The sequence below is a fragment of the Rhododendron vialii genome, chromosome 7a (assembly GCF_030253575.1).
Source record: "Rhododendron vialii isolate Sample 1 chromosome 7a, ASM3025357v1".
Lineage (NCBI taxonomy): Eukaryota > Viridiplantae > Streptophyta > Magnoliopsida > Ericales > Ericaceae > Rhododendron > Rhododendron vialii.
Window position 1 is genome coordinate 3,524,819 of NC_080563.1, and position 21,106 is coordinate 3,545,924.

A 21,106-nucleotide genomic window follows, 5' to 3' on the forward strand; every position below is an offset into this window, starting at 1 on the left:
GTTCTTCAAAAAGTCACTCTTCCATTTGGCACCAGGTGTCAATTTTGAAGCAAATTGATTGATGCCAAATCCACAAAGAATTTGACTATACATTTGAAGTTACGAGATTTGCAAGGCCAATTTTGACATTTGGAGCTACACGTGAAATTTGACTACTCTCATCGGAGATACTTCTCTCTCTTCTTTTTTTCTTTTTTTTTTTTTTTCATATTGGAGATACTTCAAACATCGAGTTTTTGCAATTGCTAGTATATTTTGATTAGTTGGTTTTCTTTTGTGATTTGTCAAATATTTTTGCTATAAGAAATCTGCATATTTGTTGTCATGATAACGGAAAAAGTAGGATTTTTATGGCATGTACTTCCCATCTCCATTAATTTTTCTGACTAACAAAAAGCCAAGGAATTTATTGGTTATAATTTCTTTACTTATTTTTTCATTTCCCTTTACACAAATTTAAAGTCAAATAACTTTATATCAATGCCATCAAGGTTTAAGTGCGTTCAAGAAAGAAAAAAGAAAATATCAAGGGTAAATAGAAGTCTAAAACAGTTAGTGAAAGGAGGCAGGGGCCCACCCGATACTTATCAATTGCTTGATATCATGTGATACACCACACCGTATAGGGGCATAATTTATTGGTTTGATCATAATTTATTGGTTTTTTTTTGGAATTTGTGAAATAAAAATGGAAGCAATGGAGGAAAGAAAGAAATTTCTTTATTGTATTTCTTTGTATTATTTTAAAAGGAAGTAAGTGAAATTTCACTAACCTAATACACCCTGCTAACTATACAATATTGGCAAAAAAAAATGAAATTTCACTTTTTTCCCAATATTTTTCTTGTGCCATTTCCAAAGGAAAATTTTCCCAAGAAAGTGCGGAAATGACAAATACATCCGCGGATCAAAAAAAAAAAAGACAAATACATCCCGTTCGTGTAACGACAAGAAGAGTAAGTGAGAAGTTGACCGAACTTTCCATTTTTACCCATGGACTACTTTTTACTGTGTTTTGTAGCAGTAAAACAATACAATAAAAGAGAGATGTTAAACGCTCTCGGCAGCATTGTACAACACTCTCAGAAAAGTTGATTCTTGTGATATTATTGGGTGGTTTTGGGACACCGTCACGTAGACCCCATGGAACTGTGCGAGGATAAGTGTGTCGGGGCATCGCCACTGGATCTCATAGAAATATGCAGTGGATAAAGATGTTTGGACATTACGCGACGGTCCCCCAAATGACAGAATAATCACTTGATACTGGTTTTAGAAAAACTTTTTTATGGAGGTTTCTATAAATATGTTTTTACGAAGCTGAATTGCGCACGTCCATAAGTAAAACACTTCCAGGAAAGAGTTCTTAGAAAAGTTTTTTTAAAATTCAAACCGTCCATCACCGAAACGGACTGGTGAGATTTGCCGCCTGGCCTCTTATTCACACAGAGGCAGCAAATTTCACACCTTCATGTGAAAAAGTTAACTCTTCTCTGAAAGAATTCTTTTAAATTTCGAACTGTCCAAAACACTTTTAGACGCGTGCAATTAAGCTCCGTAAAAACATACTCCCTCCGTCCGGATTTAATAGTCATTTTTTGAAGTTCGTGCCATTTTTTAATCGATTATATCTTCCAATTTATAATATTTTACGTGATTTCGAAAACATTGTATTATAGAACTAATCGAGATCTATCAAACAAGATCCATATCCGATATGAAATTCATTACGGATTCAAAGATATAACCCATTTTTTAGCTGGTTAGAATAGAACTAGGGACAATTAAATCCAAATGGAGGAAGTAATTACGAAAACCTCGGTAAAAAGGTTTTGTCTATTAGGCTTTGGTTTGAGCCAGACTATGCCCACCGCACCACATGTGCGGCGACCGTCCACCCCGGTTATTGGAGCCCATTCTAGGCTCTACAAAAATACAGAAAAATATTCATAAATTTTAAAATAATATTTTATAGGGCCTTGTAAAAAATCAGCTCCAATGGATATCGGTAGATATCGCAGTTTTCGCCCTTATAAATTCAAAAAGTATATCTACCGATATCCGTTGGAGCTGATTTTTTACAAGGCTCCATAAAATATTATTTTAAAATTTATGAATATTTTCTGTATTTTTGTGGGGTCCGAAATAGGCTGCAAAAGGCGTGCGGTGTACCTAGACTTTCTGCTTAATTTGGTTTATGCAAGTGAGATGTGATGTGAATCATGCGATGGGTGGACAGAGAGGAGACTTTTGTTTCTAAAAGTGAAAAAGAGGGCAAAGACCAAATTAGCGGTCTTCTCGTTTTGTTTTGTTTTGTTTAGTAATAATGCGTGGAGTAGATTATTGAGGGGCGTGACATCAGCACGAACGTCAAGAATTCAAATTAATGATTCAAGTCAGTGGTTTTGAAATTATTTTTAATTCGGGAGTAAAATAAAATATTCGGGAGGAAAAACAGAATTGATCTTTTCCATCCTCGTGGATGTGTGATGACGTGCAGATCATTGCATGTGTGCTTACAAAGTCATACTTTACTGGAGTATTTTTTTTCTAAGATTAATATGAAATCAAGTGGTAATTAATAATGTTTTTCTGGATTAATTTGATTTTTTTTTTCGTTATGGAGGATACGTACAAGTGAGAACAAGAAAGTAAAAAGTACGACACCATAGATCTTGGAGTGTATCTCAACCTCGACTCAGCAGTTGAGTTTTTACATCATAGAGATGAACGGTAGATCGAGTTATGTTCGAAAAAAGCGCATCACACATTTTTAACCAAAGACGTTAATTTTTCTATCAAAAAGGAAAAAGAAAAAGAAACGACCTTAATTAATCTTGAGTCAAAAAGTAATTTTTCCAAAGTGTTTTTTGGAGTACTTTGAACAACATTTTGGGAACAACATTTTCAAGGCGTTCGAATGTGAATGCAATTTATGATCAAACCCAACAACCCAAGAACAACAACTCTTGTCATCATTCCTTAAAATCGTTTACGTACTTTTAACAAGACTTTGTCTGTCTGGTTTGTACCATATATTGTACGTCCAACTAGCTAAAAATTCAGAAGCTCCGTCCATCGTCGAATATGTTCATGTAAGTACCATTATTACACTATTTAGGTCTCGTTCAGATAAGATTTTTATTTTTTTTAAATATAAAGTATTTATTTTTCGTTTTACAAGACATGTCTTTTTACTTTAATTCAAAAAATAAGTACGTATTTTAATTAGTAGAACACACCTTTATTTCTTACTATAAGCCCTTATTTGGAATAGTTTTCCTTAATGAATTTTTTTTGTCAAAAAATAGAGATTATCAATATATCAATATATGGTACGAGTTTATCTTTGGTCAAATATATATATATATATATTGTACAGAGCACTTAAAATCAGAATTTTTAAAATCTTCTCGTCGTCTACCTTATGGAGTACATACAGAAGTTATTTCAATCATAAAATAATGAATCATCGTCGTGCATGGTGCAATATCAGGTGATAATAAGAGCATCCCTAATGAGAGAAATTCAAATATAATATATATGGAGCTTCACATATCGAAATTGATATCACAAGTCTATTAATTGAATGCTAAGTCAAATCCTACATGAATTTAACAATCAAAATGCCTCAAGTAACAAAATTGAATGGCGCTCTTGGTGTTTTTAAAAAAAAAAATCTTGAGAGCAAATTAATTTGACACTATAATTGACGAAAGAAGGTAAAGAAGGGCGACGAGTCACCACATCGGCTTTCAAAAAAATTTGACACCTCCAAATTGAAGCAAAGGTTGGATAGATGCTCTACCGATCGTTGACCCAATAGTTATTTAATTGTATTTATTATGTGTTTTATAAGGTTGTACTATCTATCTCTTTCGAGGATAAAGTTGTTACATTTGTGATGAGTTGAGTTAGAAAGTAATTTACTTGTGGAGAAAAAGTAATTTACTTGTGGGGAAAAGAAAAAAAAATAGAAAGTGCTCCTCACGCATACTTGGAGGTAAATTAAACTCTCTCTCCCCCAATTTAAATATTACAAATTCTGTGAAGAAAGAGTACAAATGGACAAAAGAAGGAAAGGAACAGGTAACAGATACGAAAAATCAAGGAAACTCACCTTAGGTCATAACTGTAATTTTTTTCCCTTTTTTTTTTCCCCTTGGGAAAAGATGGGAATGGTCGGGAAGTGTAGTTTTCCCTATGAGAATTAGACCTGTTAAATATGAGAGAAGAGATTTTATTGACTTCGATAATAAAACTATACAATGAGCTCTCTATTTATTCAAGAGAGGGAGCCTAATTACGGAAAGAAATCATATTAATTAACTATGGAAGAAAATTATCATAATTGCAATCAAATCACAATCTCAATATCACGATAATTATTATACCTATTTATTCTAACATTCTCCTCAAGTTTGAAAAAATCCAGAGAAACCAGAAGCAACCAGGCCAAGCTAAGAAAAATCAAGAGCAATCAAGCCAAACCAAGAAACCACGAGCAGTCGGGAATTAGGAGCCAATAGAAGCCAAGAAGAGAAATAGGAGAGACAGAAAGAAAAATAAGAGAAGACATGCCCTAGGAGAAGCCAGAGCGAGTCAATTACATGTTACTATGAATGCCCAGTGGACGGCAACGAAGTATAGACCGCCCGCCAAGAGCGAAAATTCTACAGGGTCTAGACCTTATAGCTCTGATACCATGTTAAATACAAGAGAAGAGATTTTATTGACTTCGATAATAAAACTATACATACAATGAGCCCTCTATTTTTATAAGAGAGGAAGCCTAATTGCGGAAGAAAATCATCCTAAGTACAATTAAATCACAATCTCAATATCACAATATTATTTATTATACATATTTATTCTAACACAATGTCAATGGGGTTCTTAGCCATTATGATATGTCTAGGTGTGACTACCTATCCCGACTGGAATTAACACCACAGGGCGTTCTCGCATATTAACCACTAGTGCATGTTCATGCCTAAAGGCACGGCGTAACACGTTTCGATCATAGATTTGGCGATAGGGGAGAAAGTGAGGGAAAGGAATGTACTAGTCCTGTAATGTTGTAATGTTCCGATCACATTGTTACCTAAGGAAAAAGATGTGCTGGTCCTAACATGATTTGATTTGATCAAACAATACCATTCAAACGAAAGAGGAATAAAGTCCACAACAAATAAACTCTCAATTAGAATTCTTTTTATAAAGTGTTGAATTCACTTTGCCGTGTCCCCAGCATTTCCCTAGACATGTCTCCACATGTTGTTACCATCATGTCGCCTTTCCTCGCAGCATCGAACCACAAAAATCTATCCAAAAATTAAGAGAGCTACACAAAAGTGGGCATAAAGAATTAATTTACTCCCCACTATTTTCACTCTGTCAAACATTCATTTTAACAAACACAAAGTGAGTATCTTTAAAAGACAAATAACAAAAGATATAGATCAAAAAAATTCCTATCCTAAACAGCAAAATTGATTTTCTTTTTCTATACAGCAAAAAAATTCTTATCCTATTCTAAACAGCAAAAAAATTCTTATCCTAAACAACAATTTTTCCCCTTGTAAGACTCCCGTTAAAAAAATTTCCATCCTAAACAACAATTTAGGCCACATTATTTTTTCAGTAAGAAGACCCTAAGGATGATGAGAGTCGTACCGGAAAGGGAGAACCAAATCGATTTCGTGGACGGCTGATTGGTGGGTGTGCGGGACAGCTGATTGGTGGAGGAGTTTTGTGGGCGCTGTTTTTTTTTTTTTTTTTCCAGAGCGACGAGGAGTGGATTCTGCAGGAGAGAGAGAGAGAGAGAGAGAGAGAGTAACTATGGAGGAAACACGATGGAGAAGAGGATGAGACACGATGGAGAAGAGGAAAACTGCTGAGTAGACAGGCTTGAGAGATAAGTTGAAATCAATGATTCAATCCAACGACCGTAACCTATTGAAATTGTGATCCAATGGTTGGAAGAGTGCTCATATTTGTATGAGTAGATAAAAGATCATTCTATTTTATAATTTAAATTATTTGGAAGAGGACAACCTGTTACCATAGCTCTACCAAAGTTGAGGGGAGCCAAAGGGGAAAAAAAAGAAAAAAAGAAAAGGGCCCTAGAACCCGAAGGTGGGATTCAAACCCAGGCTAGCAAGAGTCCGGGACTTTCCACCCTGGGTGCTTTTAGCCATCTTGGCTTACCTCTCCTTGGTGGTTTTGCTTTCTCAACTCAGGCTCGTATGTACTATCGTTTTCCCGGACACTTTTGAGTTATCTACCCAATCAAACACAAGGGTATGGAGATCACACAAATACAAATTGAAAGAAGGGCTGAGATTTATTTGATCCAAAGGCTGATATGTGCTCTCTAATTCTCTTAAGAAAACTCCCACACTCTTACAAATATATTACAAAAATGTTATCGGTTCTTTTTACCCACTGCTCGGCTTCTGGCGTTGGCATAAAAAAAATAAAAATATATTACAAAAATGCCCATGCCTATGACACTATAGAGTGCATAGTGCCGTAGGTACGGACAATCACTAGTAATAAAAAAAGAAAAAACATCTTGCTTCCTTTCAAAAAAACGTATTCGGTGCTCCTGCCACATGAATTCTCAACTATTACTACAAAATGTAAAGCTCAAAACAAATGGGTGTTGCACGGGATAATTTCTCATTTTCTCTCTCTCCTAACTGAACCCAGGAGGTTTTGTGCGGCAATCGTCTTATGCACATCCGAATCATTAATCTCAATAATTAATAGTTAAAATATATTTTAATTTTAATCAATAATAAATATTTTTTATTAATAAAAATTTATTTTTAATTTAAACCGTTGATTGCCGAAATTAACGATTCAAATGGACACCGTATTGTGCTGTATACCTCTGGACAGGCACCATCCCCTAGTCCCTCCTAACTGAAAACGACTGCAAGCAACCTGTGGTCTACCTGTGTTATCCCTTCATCATTATAAATATAAAATTCCACCCATATATATAATATATAGTGTGTGTATATATATATATACGCGTGTATATATCTACACATAAAGAGCCATGTAATGAGACCGACCCAAACCATTACCCTTCTTCATAACTCTCTCTCTCTCTCTCTCTCTCTCTCTCTCTCTCTCTCTTGGTTGGGTTTTCTCTCTGTGTTGAAGAAGCTCTCGAGGCTTAGCAGAATGGTGGATCACCATACTGTATGCTGTATGTGTGGCGACATCGGCTTCCCAGAAAAGCTCTTCCGCTGCGCCAAGTGCCATAATCGCTTCCAGCACTCGTAAGAATCGATCATCATCTTCCTTAATTTACATATTCACATACATACATACATCCATCACACCCATGGTCCATATATACATGTGCATATGTATAGTATCATTGACTTTATGTCATCATGACCATCACTTTCGCATGCCCATCATCGTGGAATTTCATGTGCCATGTCATATTCATTTACCCATCAACACTAAACGCCACCCCCAACCACCACCACCAGGTTGAGATGTAGCAGTGGTAGGATAGTCTAGTGCACTTTCTGAGGCTCTTTCAATGCTTATCTTTTTTTATGGTATCGATTTCATTTTTTATCCTTGTGGTAAATGAAATTTTCTTTCGCTGTTTAAAAAAAAAAAAATTCCACCACCACTGATATTCAGATTATACGCTCTCGATCGTAATTCTTGGGTCGCAGATTGAAATTTTGCTTACCCATTTTTGTTCACTCGTATTGCGATATATTTCCGGTGGAAAATTTTTGAGAGATGATAAGATTTTCACGTGATTCAATGACCGGAAATGATCGCTGCAGAGACATTTTAGTTGGGAGAATTTGAGATCAAAATTTTTGTGTGCGTCCCAAACCACAAAGGAATTTAAGGAAACATCCTAGGATGTTTAGTACACCAACCCATCATCATGATGTTGGCAGGATTAATTAGTATTAGCGTAATAATATGCAAAATAGAATTTTGATGAATAGCGATTTGACTTTATTGTTCTACACGACTCTTAGTTATTTAATGTTAATATCACATCGTGAAGGTTACTTACGATGAACATTTTTCTAGTTGTTAATTAAGTTGCTTGAGTTTATTTTATTGTGATCCTAATATCCTATTGTTTTTTATGAATTCAACAACACCCACGTGAATTTTCTTGACAGATTTTCAATTAAATTCTGCTTAAATAATAGTAATTTAAATCTTTTTAAATGACGAAATTGGTAGGTATTGCAGCAACTACTACAGCGAAGCATCAGAGCCAATAGAGCGCTGCGATTGGTGCCAAAGTGAGGAAATTAGAAGCTCCAGACACGGCAGTTCTTCAAAGAAGTCTACCGCCGGAATTAACTCGGGCGGCAATGGTGGTGGCAGCGCCAACACCACCAGCCGATCTGAATATTCCGGTGATAAAATCAAGCAACACGAGCGTGAAGAGAGGGAGGGTGGTGCCGAGAAGGGGAAGACCCCGTCGCCGAGGCCTACCACACGCAGGTACAAGCTTCTCAAGGATGTTATGTGTTGAATATGGAAGCAGACTTGTGTGTTCTAGCTAGGGGTTTTGTCCATAGTATAGTAGCTTGTGTGCTTTTTTTCAAGGGAGTAATTCTCCGGACATAGAAACCGGTGAGCAAAACCGGTCACATAAATTGCATGGATGAATCAAGAATCTTTTAGAACTCGACCACATCATCGGTTCTAAAATTCTGATCGTCCATGCAGTACTTGTGACTGGTTCTGTGATCAATTTCAGTGTCCATAGAATTATTCCTTTTCAAGTTACTAAGTTTTGTTTGGGTTTTCACCAAGTTGTAATCAAATAATGTAACTTATATATATATAAAAACATAAATCATATGTTGATGGGATTTCGCACTTGTGTTTTCTTGTTTTCATTTTCTCTTTGCATTTTTTGTTTACGTGTTTTTGAGAACCTTGAAAATATTGATCATTGCATTAATTTTTTTACTATAAGAATCGGTACTGAACATCCCCAGTCCGTTGTTTGTACAAAGGCTTTTAGAAAGCTAGATTTTCTAAAAGTAAGTCGTAGAAGAAGTCATATACTTATGTTTTTCACGAAATGAAAGCAACTAGAATTTCCCCAAGAAAGTAGGTTTAGTAGGGATAGTCGTGCGATATTATAAAATGATACTCCCTCCGTCCCAAAATGATAGTTCTGTTCAGAAAATGAGGACTTAAAAATACTAGAATTTTTTTAAAACAAAAATTCAAACATTTTCATTAATTTAAAGAACTCAAAAATATGCAGCAAAATGTCAAAGAAAATAATATTTTCATCAAAAAATTGTATGACTTTAAGGTTCTCATGGGAACTGAACTATCATTTTGGAACGGAGAGGGTATAATTTAGTAAGCTAATCCATATATTGGGGGTATGTCTAGTGATTTAAAATGATATACTTAGTACTTGTAATTTCTTAAGCTCTAATCCATTAAACAAGATGTTGGTTCCTTGCATTGACCTATTTCTTTTTGTAGGGTTAGGGTTTGTCTTTGTGATCACCAAAGGGGTTTGTAGGTGCCAAGTTGCACACTATCACTTCTTTGTTGAGTCTCTTAAAGGAGAATTCAATGCCCTTTATCTGCCTTTTTCCCCAAAAAAGAGTTCGTAGTACCTATAGGCCCTTTTTCAGATTCATTGAAAGTATTTATGAGACCCCCCTCAATTTATTGTTTATTTTCACGTAATTTTTGGTAAAAGACAAAATAGCGGCAGTGGGTTTTTAAAGACGATTATTATTTTTATATATTATTAATTTAATAAGAGTGAAATATGGGTTTTAGCTCAACTACATAGAAGTTTTTGTTGTCAAAATCGGCAGTCTATAATTTCTTGTTGGGTTTAATTAAGCCGTTCATCTAAGTCATAACCCCTCTCGGATTTTCCAGTGGGTGGTCCAGGAGAAGACATTCAGAATTAATCTTTTCTCCTTTTACGTTTGCGCGTTTTATCGCCTTATTCAGTCTTTATATACATTTATTTTTTTGAATTTGAGCAGAATTATATCCCTATTCAGATTTTTTTTTTTTAAAAAAAAGAGAAGAAGAAGAACACGACGACTTTAACCCAAATAAACCAAAAAAAAATGAGATAACCAAGCAAGCCCTAAGTCCTGCAATGATTAATTTTTACATTTTCTATTTATTTGTTATTCTATTTCCTATGTAGCAATATAAATTTCCATATGCATGGTATTATGTGATGTACTTGATCCCTAGTTTTGTGAGATATACACACACACACAATAAAAGCACACATTTTCTTAAGAAATTAAAAACTAGAAGTACTCATTCTTCCAATGTATCAGTTTTGGCCATTTATTATGAACCAAAAAACCTCTTCTTTAGTAAAAGACGAAAGAACAACTCAGTCCTCTCTGTGCTCGCCGCGTGGCTTCGTGAGTAACAAAACCTCTTCTAAATGCATGGGGTCTTGAAGTGACCATAAAGCTATGACTTCCATCCACTAATAACTTCCCTTTTCCTTTCCTATTTTTTTTTTCCCTCTCTCTCTCTCTCTCTCTCTCTCTCTCATGTGAACCTGATTTGAAGTCGAAGAAACTCTCTAGGAAATAATCAAGACGTTATGACCCACTGGCCAGCGGTAGTTTCCATCAATTTTCTGCACTTTCCAAACATCCCTTTGTTTCCAAATCATCATCAACACCGTCAGTTCACATGGTTGCTTCGTTAATTTCACTGCCTTCCACTTTTCTTCGTCGAACTTACAAGCAACTTTTTTTCTTTTCTTTTCTTTTTACATAACTTACAAGCAACTATTTACCGCAAAAAAGAAAGAAAAAACCTTACAAGCAACTTTTATTCAAATATCAACATTCAACAAGCAATAATGGCGCAGTGCGCATATTCCCTATGCCACTCTTTTCTATTCCACTTATTTATTCTTTTCTGTAGATTCGCAATATTTAGCCATACAAAAATAATACAATATATAATTTACAAGCATATATCTCTTTCACAGAGTGAGGAAACTCTATCATCAACAAGCTCCTTCGAGTGCGACCGAACTCCCTTTTTTACGATTCGGTCAGACACGTATCATTAGGTGGTGAGCGGAGTTTTAAATCTCACTATCGGTATCAATAATATGGCCAAACACAAGCTCATATTCTTCAGCGCATGGAAGCCACCCTGTCCCTCATATACCGAGCTGCTAATCAATGTGCTGATCATCTAGCCTATTTGGGAGCTGAACGAGACGAGGTTCTCGTCATTCTGAAAATGCTCTCTTAGAGAATTTACGATTAGGGATAGTCTATCCATTAGGCAAGTTTTAGACTAGCCTCTATTTCTGATGGTTTGTATTAACTATGCTTGTGCCTGCACTCCTGCTGCCTAACTCTCTGGTTGGGTAGTTTTTATATGAAACTCGATCCGAAGTACCAAAAAAAGATAAAAGTAAACATGTAATTCTGTGTGTTTGTGATTCCACTCTTTACGCTAAATCCGTTACGTGGAGTTGAAAGTGTAGCTATGTAGTTCGATCATAGTAATTTGGGCAAAGTCTACTTCCATCCCTTGCGGTTTCGACCATGTGCAGATATACCCCATGTGGTTTAAAAGTGTGTACATAACATCCCGTGGTTTTAAAATTGTGCGGATAGGCTCCCTGCCGTTATGTTTTTCATCCATATTAACGGAGATGTATCTTACATGCCTCTAGAATGTAATCTGAGTAGTTCATAATGTATTAAATAAAGAATGGAGCATCTCTGTAAAAATTCATCTCGATCAGAGATTAATAACCTAGTGATCTAATTTGTGGTAAATTCAAATCGGAATATTTAATTTCATAAAAAAATCGATTCGACCATGAAATTTTCATTTTTTGATTGACTTGAATTTTAGCATAGATGTAGTACTCGTCAAACTCTACATTATCAACGGTTTGGATTCAATTTTTGGTATAGGGGATGGTGTGGTTAGATTTAAAAAAGATGAAGAATTAAGGGAGATGATGAGGGTATATCGGTTTTTTAATGTTTTGTCCGTTAATATGGATGAAAAATATGACGGCATGAGGTCTATCCGAACATTTTTAAAACCACATGAGGTTATGTGCACACTTTTAAACCATAAGGGTGCATGTATCCACACATAGCCCATACTACAGGCGATCAAAGTGGACTTTGGCCTAGTAATTTTGTAGCTTAATCAATCTCTCACCATCAACGCGTTTCCTTCGTATGTGCATGCGTACAACCAATTAATAACTCTACGATATGCTAGTCGCACAGCCACTTCCTTTCCCTGGCCTTCTTCGCCATAACTTGCTGCCAAATCTACAATATAAACTAGTATCTATATAAGATTTACTGACTTTTGAGAGCAATATAAGCAAATTCAGAAACTAATTACCACTGGGGGTGGTTGCCAAGATGACAAGTGGTGTGAGGGTGAATTCTGCTTGCGCGTAGTATTCCTCGTGAACCAGATATTGTATATTGGGCACCATCGATCTATTATGCTTGTACCTTGGTGCATGGGGTTACGTTGACGAACACCCTCCCTTGGCTCGGTTACTCCGAAAGAACAACTCAATGAGCTTGACTTTTTCAATGGGTACGCGGTACTGACTGAACAAGCATAACGATTGTAACTTGGTCTCCCAGTAGCTTCTAAGTTCCAACCTTTTACTTAAGACAAGGACAGAGAGAAATGGGGGCCGGGTGATTCAATTTTTTAAGTCGATAATTATGACTTTCTTTTCTTTGTTTTTTTTTTCTTTCGATATTATATATATCAACATGAGTAATTAGCGAGGTATTATTATGTTAGTCCACATAAAATTTCAAAGGCTATTCATGACACTGAATTTCGAACTCCCTCGACAACAGGAGCCCATATGAGAATGACAGGAGTTTGTAACTCGTAGAGGAGCCCATTGGTACCGTCTAATTCACCATTGCATGGTACTACTACTAACATTTTTTTAGTTAATTGGAAAGAAATTTGCGGTTGAGAATCGTGGATGTTGACTCACAACCGAAGCCCACGTGGACCATATACCCTTTCAACACGTGTATAACACTGGTATCTAAAATGTCAACTCTTGAAGCATGCACGTCTATTCATTCTAGCTAGTGTTTAGGCCATGATAAGATTAATTGATGTTTAAATTAATTTTCTAACTTCGTCATTAATATATGATTGTAGTGGGGATAGTTGTGATTATATAAGTCGATGATACCAACGCTTATGGCTTATTTTTAATTAATAACCCTTCAAGGTCAAAGATTTCAAGCCAACATCAACTTGATTTTGGTGGGGAGAGAGAAATTATTAGGTGAGGGACCCTGATCACTAGTGTAGAGTCAGAATTTCAATTCGAAAGGAGTCGAACGTACGTTGTAGAAGAAAAGACCTCATATTCATATTAAACTACAAAATCCATAATGCTATTAATTTCTTTTTTACTTTGATAAAAGGCAAGAGAGCTAGTACCTTAGCGATGAGCAAGAGTTAAACAAATGGCCATGCCCTCCCAGCAGCCATTGCATGTGTAGGTTCGCCAATGCTAATCACCGCTCATTTCATGTGAGGTCCATAATTATGTGTATGAATTCACATAATTATATGGTAGCTAAGAGTTCTGAATTACACCACGTAGCTATGCCGAGACCATGGGTCCCTAATGGTGTAGCTCAATCAATTCAGATCCCTATGGAGATCTCCTCTTACCACCGAGTTGATAGTCCAGATGTCCAAAGAGTTGGGGTAAAATGTCCTCCCTCACAAACGATTTTAGGGTTCAAATTCACAAATGATTTTAGGGTTCAAATTAATTCCACTAGCAAGTGATGTAGGACTATTGTATTATCTGATGTGTGGAGGGTTCTTGGTCCTACTCGCACCGATCATGACTGTCTATAGTGACATGTTGTCCTCTTATGGGCGATTATTAACTCGCAAGAATGCCCTGTAATGACGACTCTTTTTGAACAGGTAGTTACACCTAGACATTCCGTATAAAATTGATGGAAATCCCGTTGGTCACGCCCATGGATATCGATATATAAGCTATATATATATATATAGGTCGCCGCCCCTTCTGATCATCCTTTTACTCGTGAGAAAAGAAGCAGCTAGCTAGCATTAAGATCCAAAGCATGGCCAAGTGTATGGTACGTATATATTAAGTTCAGCTTTCTGTATCTGAACAAACATCTGGCATTTTCTTAAGCCAATATATAAATATGTAGATTAAACAAAATAAGTTAATTAGTACCACCACCAGGTTGACTTATTAGTAGATTTTGGGGTCCATCATCCTGAAGCCTATCTATATATATGTGCAACTTTCAATAGGATCATAATTAATTTAATTTGGACACAATTCCACAAACCAACGTTAACAATATTAAAAAACGGTTTCTCACTTATCTTGTACTAGCTAGCTAGCTAGCTATTTTCATTCGTGGTTATCACTACATATTTCGATCACCTACTATATCCTATATATAACTGGGTAGTTTTCGGTTCAATTTAATTACTACTGTATATATATCACCTCGATAACTTCATAACCTTGTAGTAGTTAATTACCGAATAATAATAATGTTTCAGTAGTCCCATAATACAGTATTCTTTTTACTGAAGGAGAGAATCTAACTTACCAGCACGCAACTGTAAATTTTCTTTATCCACTGTCATGTTCTCACTTGACCAACACTTAACGCTCGTTTGATAACCGGACTAGAATGTGAGAGTAGGATTGGGATTGAAAGGGGGCAGAGGGGGGTTTGGGGAACATAGCGATCCACGTGTTACCCCTTTTATTTGTCGTCCGGTGTTCAACAGTGCATGTATGTAGACTAGATTTCATAAAATAGTGCATCTCATATATATGGGGTCGTACTAATTAACAACACTACCTGGATGGTGGTGTAATTAAGTAGTTCCGTCCTTTCGGATTGAATTCCATCCTCATCCCATGGTCAAAAATCTCATTCTAACCCAGCATGATACAACTAATCCCATGATATACAGAATCCGCCCTTCATTATCCTTTGGACCCCACATGTCTCCCTTATCTCCAATCTTAATCACATACCGTATTTTCTAATTAATTCTTCTCCCAATATAATTAATCCGAGCTAGCTAGCTAGGTGAAACATGTCCCTGAGGATCATGTGATTTTGTTCGATTACTAGGATCGGTTGTACGTACTGTACGTGCTGGGTTAGAATGGGAGAAAGATGATGAGAATTACTCCTATTTTTTATTGTTTTGATTAGGATGGAGATAATAGTCCCACTCTATCCAATCACTTACTTAACAAAAATGCTACAGGTACCGAAATTGGGGGACCGAAATCGGACCGACGGCCGCCGGCGGGCCGTCTCCGGCCACCGGACGGCCGATCCGAGCCGTCCAAAAATTCTAAAAAAAAAAACCGAGGGGGCCCACGCGGGAATCAACGTCATCCGAGGTGTGTAGGGTGCTTGATCGGAGCACCCCTTTTCGTGTGTATAACATATACACACGAAAAGGGGTGCTCCGATCAAGCACCCTACACACCTCGGATGACGTTGATTCCCGCGTGGGCCCCCTCGGTTTTTTTTTTTAGAATTTTTGGACGGCTCGGATCGGCCGTCCGGTGGCCGGAGACGGCCCGCCGGCGGCCGTCGGTCCGATTTCGGTCCCCCAATTTCGGTACCTGTAGCAACACTCCTTACTTAATTCCCGATGCATGCACCAGACACGAAACTAAGAAATAATGAGAAACACATGAGCTCTTGTGTTCTCCTAATTCTAATCCCAACTTAATTTTTAGTCTCGCAATCAAACGAGCCCTTGGGTACATACTTAACTGATATTAATTCTATTTTTTTGTGGGACACACACTCAAGACATGACTAGTTTAGAATTTATTAAGGATGCGATCGATCATGAATAAGAAATACACTACAAGAATAAATTGCATTGGGTGACGAATGAAAATCGTCACAAATTGCATATTTTTCGTCACAAATAATATAGGTGACGAAAAAAAATTTGTCAACTAAAGGTTGTCGAGGATTCCTACCTGGTGACGAAATCTATTTTTCGTCACCTATAGTGCATTTTAATGACGAAATATTTCGTCACTAAAAAGTGAATAATTGGTGACGAAACTTTTTTCCTCGCTTATTGTGCTTTTTGACGACGAACTTTTTCGTCACCAATTATTCCTTTTGGCGACGAAAAAATTCGTCACCGATGGGTCATGTCGGTGACAAAAAATTTCGTCACCAATATAAGAAATCGATGACGAAATTTTTCGTTGCAAAAGATGTTTCCATATAGAGAAAAAATCCTTCTTTCTTGCTCCTGCTGGGTTTCAAACCCGAGTCCATTGAGTTTTTTGCGCAAGCGACAACCAACTGCACTACACACATTTTTTAATAAATATTTGAAATATCTAATATATAACATATATGTTTAACATGAAAATATATTTCGAATGTAATTTTGAACCTTTAAACATTAAAATTAGCAATTTTGATAAACATGAAAATTGTAGGCAATTGAGTTATTGTTCAAACCCAATTTGAATTATCTCAATCAGAGTTTTTAGTAAAGAGTTATGTCTGAAATACATTTAGTGACAAAGCGCAATTCATAAATTTCGTCACGAAAGATACCCATTTGACGACGAAATATATTTTTCGTCGCTGAAAGCATTAAAATGGTGACGAAATTATTTTTCGTCACCAAAGTTTAAGCATTTGGTGACGAAAAAAATATTTCATCACTAAATTGGTCTCATTTGGCGATGAAATATATTTTGTCACCAAATGATTATTTTTGGTGACGAAAAATAATTTTGTCACATTTTTTAAGCTTTCAGCGACGAAAAATGTATTTCATTGCCAAATGGGTACCTTTAGTAACGAAAATATTTTTTTCGTCACTAAACAGGTATAATTGGTGACGAAATTATTTCATCACAGAAGTTGTCAAAACAGTGACGAATTTATTTTTTCATTGCAAAATATACTCATTTAGTGACGATATTAAATTTCGTCGCCACTTTTTCGTCACCAATTTTCATTTTACTTGTAGTGATAGATAAAGCAGTACTGCACCTCAAGCAAGGGACGAAATTTTTTATTGAAGCCACGGGAAATCTAGTGATGATTTGTGGCAACAACGATACAATCGATTGGATTGGTTTTTTCCTTTCAATGATGCTTGTCCTTTTCTTCTCAATGTACCCATTATCGAGTTTCTAATATAATATTTTTTTTTCCTATAAAAAAACAACGATACATGCAATCAATATATTCTCAACATACCATCGGTTGCACTCTTTTTTCAATGGAACAGGGACAAGATTATATTTACATATACCATGAGAGAATTACCGGGGGGGGGGGGGGGGGGGGGGGGGGGGGGGGTGTGAATAGTAATGCAATTGTTACAACTTATTTGTGTGAATAGTAATGCAATTGTACAACTAAATAAGTTCATAATACTAACTCAAGAAATTGAAATAACTAACAAGGAAACACATGTATACAATGTGAAAGAAATAACCAATATTTACAGTCAGCAAAGTTTGAACTCTTGAAGAGTAGAGGATGAAGAATAGTCGCCAACCGGGCTAATTAAATTGGTTATAATCCTTTTCACTTAAATATCACTCTTTCATGGTTATTTGTTGGATTTGAATTTGTGATAAATAAAAAAAAAACTGATCATTAAAAGGTGAGAAACCAAAAGTCGTCAAAATGGAACTTTTCAAAATAGAATTTTTTTTTAATAGTTTTTTTTCAAATTGTTTTCAGTTTATAGGTCAAGAAACAAAAACTTTGCCAAATAAAAAGGGTACAATCTTCTAGACATAATAATTAGAATAGGCAATATAAGCAGCGACAATTAAGCCGCAACAAATTAACCCCTTGAGTCAAGTTACCGGCCAATTAGCATGATTATCTCATACCAATCGACCTTTGATTATCTCTTAATTGTGTGATGATAGTTTGACATATAAGCAACGTAAAACAACAAAATCAACTAATTAATGATATATAACTGAACAAATGCGGTCATAAAAATCCCAAAAAGTTGGCTTGGCGATTAAGGTCTGAGACTTAAGGATCTGTTCATTCCTAAATACTTAGGTTTGAGACCAAATTCCTAAGTCTCAGGCCTTAATAACCAGCATGCCAACCCATTGGGATTAAATGTGCTTAAACGTATACTCCTTCTGTCCCAATTTGTTTGTTCAATCTTTGAATGTCAACTTATTAAGAGAACACATTGATTACACTCATAAAGTTTTTAATTTCCAGAAATGCCCTTCACTTTTTTGGGCATCTAATGAGAGTGCACTTTTCCCAACACATGATTTTTGAAACGTGAAAGGGCATTGAAGAAACTTTTCCAAGCCAACTTTTAGTTGGACAAACAATTTTGGGACGTGTTAAAGTAAAAAATGGACGAACAAATTGCGACAAATGAAGCATTATCGAGGTACGAGCATTGAATAATTTTTCTTAAAGTGGAACTCTACGAGGATGTGTATGTGATGATAGGCGAAGGACTCCACACAGGACCAGACCAAGATGGAACGCTTTTTTTTTATTTTTTATTTATTTTCAAAATTAAAATAGCTTAGAAATATGATGCTATTATTTCCTAGCTATGCCGGGGTTTTTTCCATCTTGTTCTAAAATGGTACAGATAAGGGTCGCCGTTGGGCCCATTTGGCCCAATCATCAACAGGCCGAAATTTTGGACTTCCTAAAAGGTAATAATGTATAACATCACAATTTTTTGTCCAAACCAATTTTAATCCCTGGGGACGATTTTAACACGGCCAAATTTTTATCAAACTACTGTCTTTTTTGTCTAAAATATCGTCAAATATATAGGAATTTTTCTCAATATCAGTTCATATTTTTATACTTTTTCAATACTTTTCCGAGTCGTCTCGTCGAGACCAACAATACCCTAAAATTTATGACGAAAAGTAAAAAATACCGAAATAAATTCTAGACAAATAAGTTTATAGGAACGCAGCCTTAATGTAGATTCCACATGCAACTAACCCGTGATATGCACGAAAATAAAAGGATGACTAGTGCACCAAATTAAATCATTAATACTGAATAGGTGTTTGTAACAAAAATACCCAAATTATTTTCTTTGATCGAAAGACAGTATTGTTAGAATTGTTAAATTAACAGCTTGAAAGAGGAGTTGAACTACTGACCTCCTTTCTCTTAGTGCTTGATGTCGTTGCGCCAAATGTCTCTTGGCCAGAACAACCCAAGTTGCATTGCAAAATATTGAAATTCTATATCATATTCATTACTGGGGATGAGATTCCCATGAACGTACAAGGAGTTGAGTTTTGTTCACCCTTCACTTAAGAGGGTGAACATTACCTTCCTTCCTATTGGTTGAAATGATGTGGGTCCTACCATAAAGTGATGTCATGCTTACCAAAAAGTGTATTGCATGATAAGCATGACATCACTTTGTGGTGGGATTCACACTATTTTTCAACCAATGAGAGAGAGGGTAATGTTCACCCTCTTTTTTAAGGAAGGTGAACAAAATTGCACTCACGTATAAGAAACCCATTCATTATTTTGATTACTGTCATCGAAACTTAGCCTTTTGTAAAGCTAACGCATTAAGCGGGGAAAAAAAAAAAAGGCACACTATAAAATAAAATTTGAAGTATATTTGGCAAGAAAGAATAAGAAATGATAATATTCTTGTTAAGGCATAAGGAACAAGTGACACCCCAAATAACTGGCCATGCAGAACTACATGCATGAAAACCATACCAAAACTATTACTACCAATTTGATCCACATTGGTAATCCAAATCTCAAAACCACAGCTTGATTTGAAGAAATATAAGACTCCATATTCGAAGAGCCAAGCTTGAAATTAGGGTTGGATCCATACAAATCTTGTATTCCCTTTATATCATCCACCTTCAAATCCAGCTTCCTCTCTCTAGGTTTCAAGCTCGGGTACATGACCGCTTCCCTGACCGAAGTGTGCTTCAGACCCATCACGTGCCCGATCTCATGCAGCGCCACCGACTCCAGATCCACCGCCACCTTGGATTTCTCCGACTCGAAATCCACCGCCCACGTCTCGGCCGCGTCGAGGTGGAGCCGCCCGATCTCTGGCGAGAACGAGTGGGCTAGTACTCCTAGGACCCCGTCGAACGGCTCTCCGTCGCCGTGGTCCCCGCTGTAGAACCCGATCTTTATGTCGGCGAACACGTAGTCGTCGGTTAAGGTGAAATTCACCGGAATAACCGACGACCAACGGGAAAAGGCGCGTTCGAAAGCGGTTTTGATTGCGGAAGAGTTCAACACGGTGATGGAATACTGGGGCGAGAATGCGTACGTGAGATTCATCGGGATATTCCTCGTCCATCTCGGCCGGCCGGTGAAGTACGCGTAGTGTCGCATAAACGGCGACGTGTCAGTGTCACTGACACCGCACCTAGGTGCCGTGATATGAGAGAGTGTAATAGTGTCGAGGTTACCCGATACAGGTACGCCTCGTTGGGCCTGGTATTGGGTAATGGCTCGTTTGAATTGGGTGTCAAATGCATCGGTGAAATTCGGATATCTCGTGGGGAGGTACCCGAACCGATGGAAGTACTTCTTGAGATCCGCGATGCTGCTGACGTGGCTGCCTCTCCGGGAATCGTGAAATTTATCGAATTCATTCCACGTGTGGTTGTGATTTCTTACGGTTAGCACAGTTACGGGGCTTGGGCCGGGCGTTGGTGGCGGCCGGGCCGGAGTTGGTGGTGGCAGGATGAGGAAGAAGAGAAGAATGGGGTGAATGAGAAATGGGAACATGGCAGTTATGCTGGTTGATATGGAGGATGCTAAGTTTAACCAAGTGTCTCTCTCTCTCTCTCTCTCTCTCTCTCTCTCTCTCTCTCTCTCTCTCTCTCTCTCTCTCTCTATGTATATATATGTGAGTGTGTGTATTATGCATGTCTGCATAGATGTGAGTTGTTTATATGTTGTTTGATCGATGTGTGAATATTATGATTGGAATTCTGAATTTTGAT

General features: G+C 36.8%; 2 protein-coding genes across 3 annotated transcripts; one reads left to right on the forward strand and one right to left on the reverse strand.

Moving 5' to 3' along the window:
- The first annotated feature begins 7,020 nt into the window (after positions 1-7,020).
- Positions 7,021-8,895, forward strand: LOC131331762 (uncharacterized). 2 transcript variants are annotated; one of them, XM_058365669.1, is made up of 2 exons: positions 7,021-7,295; positions 8,245-8,895. In XM_058365669.1, the coding sequence occupies exons 1-2, from the start codon at positions 7,075-7,077 to the stop codon at positions 8,540-8,542; spliced, it is 519 nt and encodes a 172-aa protein (XP_058221652.1). In that variant the 5' UTR covers positions 7,021-7,074; the 3' UTR covers positions 8,543-8,895. The 2 variants fall into 2 exon arrangements, with proteins under 2 accessions (XP_058221652.1, XP_058221653.1); XM_058365670.1 differs by having other exon boundaries at positions 7,042-7,295; positions 8,254-8,895.
- A 10,829-nt stretch (positions 8,896-19,724) lies between these two features.
- On the reverse strand, positions 19,725-21,020 carry LOC131331761 (metalloendoproteinase 4-MMP-like). The gene has a single exon (XM_058365668.1). It carries the CDS (start codon positions 20,886-20,888, stop codon positions 19,827-19,829), a length of 1,062 nt encoding a protein of 353 aa, XP_058221651.1. The 5' UTR covers positions 20,889-21,020; the 3' UTR covers positions 19,725-19,826.
- Between the last annotated feature and the right edge of the window lie 86 nt (positions 21,021-21,106).